The sequence below is a fragment of the Halichoerus grypus genome, chromosome 8 (genome assembly GCF_964656455.1).
Source record: "Halichoerus grypus chromosome 8, mHalGry1.hap1.1, whole genome shotgun sequence".
NCBI lineage: Eukaryota > Metazoa > Chordata > Mammalia > Carnivora > Phocidae > Halichoerus > Halichoerus grypus.
Genome location: NC_135719.1, coordinates 106,103,476 through 106,113,213, shown reverse-complemented (window position 1 = coordinate 106,113,213; position 9,738 = coordinate 106,103,476). Strand labels below are relative to the sequence as shown.

The window sequence follows — 9,738 nt, the reverse complement described above, 5'->3', positions numbered from 1 at the left end:
TAAAAGTAAGTCTTAACTCAGTCAAGGTAGTTTTTGGAGGCAGCAAGACAAAATAATGCAAGTACATTTATTTCTAATGACATAAATTAATATAGGGATAGAATATAGAGAATATGTCCTGTAGGCTGTATTTCAAATATCAGATGTGTCTAGGAAACTGTTGCCAAGGGTGGATTTTGGTTAATTTCTGGCCACATTCTCTGCCTGCTCCCTAATACAGCAATATTCATTGCGGCTCATCAAAGAAAGCTCTGCAGGCCACAGATATATACCAACAGAGTTGACATGCTGCTGGGAAAATTTAGAAGCCTTACTTTTTTTATTCTTTCCCAGGCCAGAGATCATTCTACTTCCTCACAGAGGTGGGTCACAGAGATGGTAAGATCATAGTTTTCTCCAAAAAAAGGTATAGTGAATCTGCTCATACTTCTAAAGGATTTGTTTAAACCTTACTGCTTTGTACCACAGCTATAGAAGAGACCATTTTATCTTGAAAATAATACTAAGAGTAGGTTCAAACAATCAGTGACTTATAAATAGGTTTTCCTTAGGTCAAAGCAGCCAGCATAAGCTATTTATAAGGTATCTGTAGAACAGTGGTTTTCAACCTTGGCGATATTTTGAATCACCTTGAGAACATTAAAACATACTGATTACCAAGTCTGACCCCCAGGAGCTCTGTTTTATTTTGTCTTTGAGAGAGAAAAAATTTCGCAGGTAATTCTCATGTGCAGCTATTGTTGAGAATTATAGCTGTAGAACACTGGACTTGAGAGTAAGACCATATCTCAAAGGGCCTTGCCAACATAAGGTGGCTGAAAAATAAGGTCCAAAAAGAGATACTTATTTACTATGACTGTGTGCTAAAATAGTGCTTTTCACTTTGATGTACTTCACTTTGGCAGTGGAAATGCACCCTGGCCAATTCATGGAGTATCTTTATCAGGTTACATGGCCACGGTAGAAACAAAACAACAAAAAAAGAGGGCAGCCATGGGCCATGGCCCACTGTACATCATTTAGAACTTGAGAGTTTGTTCTTACTCATGCTAACCTTGGTAGTAGTATTACATTATAAAGAAACATGAGTAGTATCTGATATGGGCGGGCTACTGCTTGGGGAATCTATCAATATATTAATGGAATCAAGCACTGAGAAGATTTTGTAGCCTTCACATTTTTGTCTTTTCTTCATTTATTTGTTGTTTTTGTTATTTCTGATATTTATGCTTGGAAGATTGCTGGCTCATTTTGGTGCTCACGGTCGTTCTGTATGACTTATGCACCAGGTTCCTGTCACCGGATGCATGGAACAGAACCGTACTTACATTTGATGTGACTGCCGGCACCATCAGATCCTAGCTCAGCTCCTGCTAGTTGTTAGAACCTGAGCAAGTCAGTTAAAGCCTCAGAATCTCATTTTCCTTATCTTGTAGGGTTGTTGTAAGGATTGCAAATAATATATTACAGTGTCTTTTGCATAATAAATACTCCATCAATTATAGCTATTATTATCTCCAAATCTAGATTGCAAACTCATTAAGGGTATTGGGTCATATTTTCTCTCTGAAGGTTAGGTATTTATAATTCCCTAAACATGCATGAGATGGTTTTCGATAAAGATAACACAATTCCAACTTTATAAATGATAGGGAATATTATAATGAATTACCTTTATCAGGCTTACAGAATTAAAGATACTATCTATGAACATGTTACTGAGCAAAGTAACTGGTCTACCAGGGACTCAGATCCCCAGTCTTCCAAGGGTAAAAGCTTGGGTGCTAGAGTCAGACCACCTGAGTTTGAATTCTGGTTTTAATTCTTGCTGGCTGAGTTTTTGATCAGGTTGCTTAATCCCTCTCCGCTCGTTTCTTCGTCTGCAAACTGGATATGTTGAATGGATTAATGAAATAATGTATATACAGTCCTTAACTAGAACCTGGTACAATATAGAGGTTCAGTTAAGGCTTGCTATTATTATCTTTGGCTTTATTAACATTGTTCTGACTCATACACTAACTTCTAGAGGAAGGGACAATGGCCAGCAGGTCACATGCAATAGAAACGAGGTGACTCAATTTGGTAAGAAGCACAGGATGTCTAGGAAAGAAGCACAGATGAAGCCAAGGACAACAGCCTTTGGAAACACAATCACAGCCACTACCCAACGGAGACAGCACACACTGAGGTCACTCTTGGGCAGTCACTCAACTCATTAGAAGTTGACCAGCCCTATTTATTCAACATTGTGTCAGAGAGTGGTGGGAGTATTTAAAGGAAGTGAAAAGTAGACCCTTTGAGGAACGTATAGTCTGGGTGGGGAGAGAAGTCTTTGTGAAGATGGATGCTGATGTTAAGTGCTAACTTGTGAGGTTCAGCCTGTGCCCGCCAGGGAGTTACAAGAAGAGAGAGAACAATTTTGGCCTTTCTGTGCCATTCTTTCTAGAGGAAAATAATGCTGTTAACCATAATACCTTCAAATATAATTAGTAGTGAAGGTATCCTGGCTATCAACATAAAAGCCACACCTTTCAATTCCTTTTATTCCACAACAATCCAGAATATAACTAGTATGTGAAAAATCAGGGAGTAGGTTATTCAGGAAAAAGTGTGGGCATTATGGAAGATTTCTTTTTATTTATTTATTTTTGGGGAAGATTTCTTTACCACAATTGTTCCCAATTCAAATCAACAACGGTTTACTAAACAGCCCAGAAGGTTGTACCAGGTACTCTCCTAGACCTGTGATGTTTAGGATGAGGAAGATACGGTCCTGTCTTCAGGGTTGGTTTGCATTCTAGTGGCCTATCAAGGCCTGTCTCTTTCTCTGTGCTCAGGCTTGTGGTAAAAATGATCTGATATAGATGTACCGAGTCCATAAGAGTGCCTAAGAAGAAAAGAAGACTAAAGTGTGCCATTATATGGAAACTACCCCTGAGGCCCTTTTAGCCAGTTGAAGGGACAGATATAAATAGACCACTTCGGTATTTTTGGTGAGGACATGAGACGGGATTGTGCCCAGGTGTTACAACCCTCAGAGTCTGCCAGAACTCTGGGAGGCTGCCCATGTGAAGTGATGTCTGAACTGAGTCCTGGAGGCAATGAGAGATCATCAGAAGATAAGAAGGGTGTTCCAGGCAAGGAACAGAATAAACAGGGCACACTGGAGTCAAGCTATCAGTGTGGATGGGGAACTACCAATAGTTCAGTTTTGCTAAAGGTCTAGCTAGGAAAGGGCAGGAGGTGACAGAGGCCAAGCCTCAGGGCCATTCCAGCTCAAGGTTCAGCCTGCAGGTGAGGGAGGATCCACCGAAGGGTCCTAGACAGGAACATGTTCTGGTCAGATTTGTGTGTTAGACAGAGGTAGAGAAAGGAGTTAGCCAAGTATCAGGATTAGGTACTGCAGCACGTAACGTGGCTTACACCAATGTGGGTTTGTTTTCTCACCTCACACATAGTCTGGAGGGAGGCAGTTACCGACTCAGACACTCATCTCCTACCTGTCTTTTTGCATTGCCAGGCTTTTGTCCTCATAGTTGTCACTTTACGGTCAGAAGAGGGTTGTCCAAGCTCAAACCAACACATCCACATGTAAGGCAGCAAGAATGGAGAAAGATGCAACTATCCCCAGAAATCACCAAGTTAAGAGCAAATCACCAGCCTTTCCGCACACTGCTAGCGGTCTGGCCAGGACTCCACTAGATGGTGACTCTAGCCACAAGAGAACCCGAGAGAGCACCCCTCATCTCCCTCCGTCTGTGGTGGATTCACACAAGAGAGGAGATTGGGAATATGGGTTGGGTAGCTAACCTATCGTTTCTGCCACAAAAGGCTAGCGGGTGAGAGCCTGATGAGGACCAGAAAACAGGGCAATGGTAATCAAGAAGGAGTGGCTATTGCTGCCACCAGCAAAACCTGACAACTCAGAAATTCTGAGTAGTGGATCTAATTCTAGAAGTAGGTTTCATATGTCATCCCACCTGGGGAGGGATATAAATGAAAAACTCAAGCGAAAGCCTAGCGCTTGGGATATATTTGGAGGTCGTTAGAATGTAAAGGGATCCCACCAAATCTATCCCAAGCACTACTCAGAACTTCTAAGCAGTGCATGGTTTTTCTTAGGCCTAACGATTTCAATTAAGCCTAAGTCTGCGGAGATGTGCTAATTTGCACAGCCCTGTTTTTTTTCTACGTGCTAATATACCCACCCTGGAATTTAATGGATAGTAAAGTTATGCAAAGAATCACTATGCGCAACAAGAACCAGACATTTTCTGCCAAGCCCACCTCCAGTACAAACACACACACATACCAGTCAGGGCTATACATAGAACTTGCTCTTGAATCCCCACATCTATTTGCCACACTGTGGAGCAAATGTGTTTTCATTCTCTTGATTAAAATAACAGGAAGTATCATCATTCTTGAAGTCTCGGTATTTCTAACAGACATATAACCACACACACAAAAATATAACTGTGGAGACTCTTGACGAGGTCTATTGGCAAGGCGTCTGGTACCATTCCTGGCTTGGGATAAAAAGTTCTGCACCTGAATCATCTTACCTCTCAACTAATGCTCGGAGCTACCATGCAGATGCAATCCAAGAGGACTAAGACGTCCATAGAGGTCCTCTTAGAACTGCCAACCCCAGGGGCGCCTGGGTGGCTCAGTTGTTAAGCGTCTGCCTTCAGCTCAGGTCATGATCCCAGGGTCCTGGGATCGAGCCCCGCATGGAGCCCCGCATGGAGCCCCGCATGGAGCCCCGCATGGAGCCCCGCATGGAGCCCCGCATCGGGCTCCCTGCTCCGCGGGAAGCCTGCTTCTCCCTCTCCCACTCCCCCTGCTTGTGTTCCCTCTCTCGCTGTGTCTCTCTCTGTCAAATAAATAAATAAAATCTTAAAAAAAAAAAAAAAGAATTATAGAACTGCCAACCCCAAAGGGGCCTCTGTCTCTTCAGCCAGTCTGGCAAGTCACAGAAATTCTACTCTGGGACTGGATACAAGAGAAGTATTTCCTCAGTATTTACTTTGACCAGGGAAATGACTATGACAGATTTTTTCTTTTCCTGAAGACACAGAGTGACATTTTAAGGGAGAAACCACTGGGTGCCATGGTCTTTTAAAAATAATATTAGAATAAGAGCTCAAAGGAATGTCTGCTCAAGCACAACTGTCTATAGCCTCGTATTTCAAGAAGAATTCGGCCACTTTAAGCAGCTGGGGAGCCAGCACTGCTCATTTCAGCCCCTGCCCTGTCGGGTCTACTTCGTTGTGCTCCGCGTCCGATTCGGAACTGGTGACACCTTCTCAGGGCGACAGCTCTTTTTGTTTGTTGTGCTGCTAAATCTGTGCTACGTTGTGATGTGGCTGCTTTGTCATATTCTTGCTTCATTCCCCCCTCCCCCACCAGCTCAAGAGTTTCTTGAGGTCAGGGGTCACCCATTATACTCCATTATGTCTTGCCGAGTTGTGTTTGTCATGGTAAACTTGCAGGAAATAGTTGTTGGATGGATGAATGAAAGAATGACCCAAACTGGAAAACAGTGGAAGGTGAGCTGCTCTGTAGCCTGGTTAAAGAGGAGTCTGAAACTCAGGTCAGATTAGCAGGAAAGGTGGTGTCGGGGAAAGAATGTTTCTTTTGTGTCAGCAGACATGGATTTTAGCCCCAGGCTGGTTTGCTTGCTTTCACTCATTCAACAAACATTTCTCTAAGTTTCTCCGGAGGAGCCAGGCAAGCATTGCGGCAGGCCCCGAGTAAGACAAAGTCCCTGCCCTCAAGGTGTGGCGGTAGGGGTGAGGGAGACATGGGCGGTCAGGGATTAGGGGAGATACGGTGGGATTGGCGATATGATAATGGCGCACACAGGACACGTGGAGATCCTCAATCAGACTGTGGTTTCCAGGAAACTTCTGGAAAGAGAATGATTTTTTATTCAAGTGTTGAAGGATGAATGAGTGTTGGCTAGAGGCGACTGATTGGGAAAAGCATTATAGGTAGAGGGACTAGCATGTGAAGGTGTTCCACGCCATAAAATAGAAGGTTGCATTTGAAAACTAAAGTCTCAGCTGAAATGGTAGCTGTGGCCAGAGCTAAAGTTAGAGAGGTAGGCTAGAACAGACTCGCAAAGGACCTTGTGGCAATATGATTTAGTGCTTCAGAGCAGAGATTTAGAAATCAGACAGATTAGTTCAAATCTGAGTTCAAATCCCAGCTCGGGTACTTACAAGCCATGTAACTAACTGATTTCTTTTTTTTTTAATTCCTCTAAGTCTTGGTTTCCTTAGCACAGTGTCTAGCTGTTATCACTTATCTATTGCTGCATAAGAAATTATCCCAAACCATAATAGCTTAAAACAACACACATTTATTAAGTTCTCACAGTTCCTGTGGGTCCAGAATCTGGTCTTCTGCTTCAGGGTCTCCCACAAGGCTGCAGTCGAAGTGTCAGCCAGAGATGAGGTATTACCTCAAGACATGACTGGAGAAGGATCCATTTCCAAGCTCACTTACATGGTTGTTGGCAGAATTCAGTGCCTGGCGGGCCGTTGGCCAGAGCCCACCCTTAGTTCCTTGCCATGTGGACCTCCCCAGCATAACAGCTTGTGTCATCAGTCAGTGACAGAGGGTCTGCGACCAAGACAGATGTAGCCTAATCACTGAAGTGACTTCTTGTCACTATTGCCACATTCTATAGGTTAAAAGTCACTAGGCCAGCCCACACTCCAGGGAAGGGGATTATACAAGGGAATGAACACCATAAAATGGGGATCTTTGGGAGTCATTTTAAGCCACTAGCCTATAGCTGGTAGCTTATATTAGTAGCTGATAGCTTATATTACCACCAAATAAATGTTAGCTTTTTTTTTATTACGTTCAATTGAGAGACTGGGAAAACCTAGAGAAAGCTGGTGCAGGATTTTATATCAAAGAGTAACTTTAGGTGACCTTGGCTAGGTCAAATCACGTCATGTCTTTGAGCCTTCATTTCTTCCTCAGTACAGTGAAAATACCTATCTCCCATAGAAATGAGAACATATATGTGCAAACACAAATACACTTTTGTAACAAGCAAACAACTCTTCACAATCAGAGGAAGCAAACTGCTTTGAGCCAGTTTTCCATTTTGTGCTGATACTGAGTCTCACAGTCTGGTATCTTCAGAGTTTTCAGGGCTTGGCCCTCTGGGCCCAGAAGGATTTGTGTAACTGGAATAAACACCCACAAAAAGAAATTTGTCTTTTGAACATCCCTTAAGGCATTTCCACAGGCTTACTTTCTTCCTTCTTTTTAAATACCTTTGCTTCCAAGGACCCCATGGGGACTAGAGAGGGAAAACAGACGATCTGGGAAATTTCAAGTTCTTGATAATAAAAGTGGTAATAAAATCTCGTCTGGCTCCTGATGCTTCACAGAGGGGTTGTTTGTGGTGGATGGGGTTCCCCCACATCTAGCAGCTGGTTTCCTGTCCCAGGGAGGGGCTCAGGTTACCATCCCCTTGCCCACCGCAAAGGCAACCCCGATGCCGGCAAGGCAGCGGGTGAGAGACCCAAGGTGCCCCCACCCTGGCGCCTCACCCATTTCCGCTTGGTGCCCAAATGGGATGCTTCATTCCATGCCCCACATGGAGCCGATCACACACAGTAGTGTTTCATGGTCCTTCCAGGTCCCGTTTTCCCTGGGAAAGGTACACAGCGCTCTCTTGACCCAGACCCAGACCTGTGGGCATTTCGGCGGGTAGCCCAGTCTTCCCAGGCGGTAGTCTTTGGATGGGGGTCGGAACTTAGGAATTGGACCCCCCCCCCCCATCATTCCGGCTTCATACAGAAGCGCGCTTCTCGGCAGGGCGTCTCTGGGTGGAGCAAGGGAGCTGCGGCTGCGACAATGCCCCCAGAGCGAGGGGCGCCCGGGACCCCACCACCACACCCTCGCCCTGCCAGCCTGGCGGGGCGCCTCGCGCCGGCCAGCACACGCCGCTGCGGGGTTCCCCCTTGGCGCTCTGGTCCTCTCCTGCCGCGCCGCTGCCCTCGGACTTCGCGGGCCGTTTGGTCCCGGGGGAGGGGCTCGTCGGCCCCGCGGAGCAGTCCCCGCAGGAGGGCGGGAGCGAGCCCGGCCGCTCTGGGACTGCGGAGGCGGAGGCGGAGGCGGAGCAGCACTCCGGTCAGCCCTGGCCCGAGGCTTCTACCTCGCCTGCCCCGCCGCTCCCGCGACCGCTGCCTTAGAAAACTTTTAACAAGAACCAGATGTGGCCGCCGCTGTCGAACTTTCCCCGAGCGGGTGATTGGTCCCCGGCCGAGGGCCGCAGCCAGTCAGCGCGCTGGGAGGGCCCGGAGGCCCGGCCCGCCCGGGCGCCCGCGGGGATCCAGGTTGGAGGCTGGCGCGGCGCGGCTAGTGGGCTGGCGGGCCGGGCCGGGACGCGCTCTGCCGCCGGGCAGCCCAGGAGCCGAGCCAGCATGCGGGGGGACCGGGCAGCCCGGCGACTGGCGCTGCAATCGCTGCGGCCGCCGCCACTGCTGCTGCTGCTGCTGCTGTCCCGGGCCGGGGCGCTGCACCCAGACGAGCTTTTCCCCTACGGGCAGTCGCGGGGGGACCAGCTCCTGCAGGAGGGCGACGACGAAAGCTCAGCCCCGGTGAAGCTGGCGAGTCCCCTGCGCTTCTACGAAGCCCAGTTCAGCTACCTCTACGTAAGTTCAGCCCCCGCTTGGTGTGGGAACCGGCAGAGTTCTCGCAGCTTCTTCCCACGGGCCGATGTAGTGTGGATCTCACCGAACCCCTGCCTTCCAAGGGGAGGAAATAGTCCGCACTCCCGGCTGTCCCCGAGCGCCCCTGGGGTGGGACGTGGCTCTGCAGCGATGCTGCTGTCTGAGTTGCTTTTCTTTACCTCGAGAGGAAGAGCGAGAATTCAGACCCACACATTCGCAGCTACATAAGCGTCCCCGGCAGAAAAGGACGTGGGGATGCTGGGGCGGCCAGTGGGGTTTGCAGTAAGGACGGCGAGAAGGCTGTGCACGTCTGCAGAGCTAGTGCGTTCCCTCCTCGGACCCGGGGGTTTTCTCCAGCGTTGTGCGGGAAGTGAGAAGATACGTGAACCAGGAGTTTTAGGGCTCCTGGACCTATCGCCCCGCGCTGTGGGGTGGGGGTGGTGGGCGGCACGCGGGCTGAAGTTGCGCTGGTCGCCCTGAACCAGGAGTCGGGTTCCCAGCGGGTAGGGAAGGGGCAGCTTCAAGCCCCGGGCGGTTCCCTTCCCTCCGTGCGTAGCCGGGTGGGCGCGCGCACATTTGGACTTGTGGTGGCCGCCCGAGGGCCTCCTGCCGCGTACGCGACCGTCACCTTTTGTCCCTCTCCTCCCACAGGTGGGCACCAACGGTATCATCTCCACTCAGGACTTCCCTAGGGAGACCCAGTACGTGGACGATGACTTCCCCACAGACTTTCCGGCCATTGCCCCCTTCCTGGCGGACATCGACACGAGCCGGGGCAGGGGCCAGGTCCTGTACCGTGAGGACACGTCCCTGGCTGTGCTGGGCCTGGCCGCCCGCTACGTGCGCGCAGGCTTCCCGCGCCCCGCGGCGTACTTCACCCCCACCCACGCCTTCGTGGCCACCTGGGAGCAGGTGGGCGCCTACGAGGAGGCCAGCAGCCGGGTGCCGCCCTCAGGAGAGGTAACAGACCAGGGGTGCTTGGCCGCCGAGCCAATGGAGGGATGGGTTTGAATTCTGGGCTGGAGCCCAGGGA

At 48.9% G+C, this 9,738-nt stretch overlaps 1 protein-coding gene across 3 annotated transcripts in view; it reads left to right on the top strand.

Moving 5' to 3' along the window:
- Positions 1-8,361: 8,361 nt before the first annotated feature.
- Positions 8,362-9,738, top strand: part of NID2 (nidogen 2) — a 58,378-nt gene continuing 57,001 nt past the window's right edge. For 2 of the 3 annotated variants that reach the window (XM_036109205.2, XM_036109206.2), the window contains exons 1-2: positions 8,362-8,687; positions 9,357-9,665. In XM_036109205.2, the coding sequence (XP_035965098.2) occupies positions 8,457-8,687; positions 9,357-9,665 (540 nt within the window). In that variant the 5' untranslated portion in view covers positions 8,362-8,456. The remainder of the gene's footprint in view (positions 8,688-9,356; positions 9,666-9,738) is intronic. The other variant, XM_078053693.1, reaches the window with a different exon arrangement.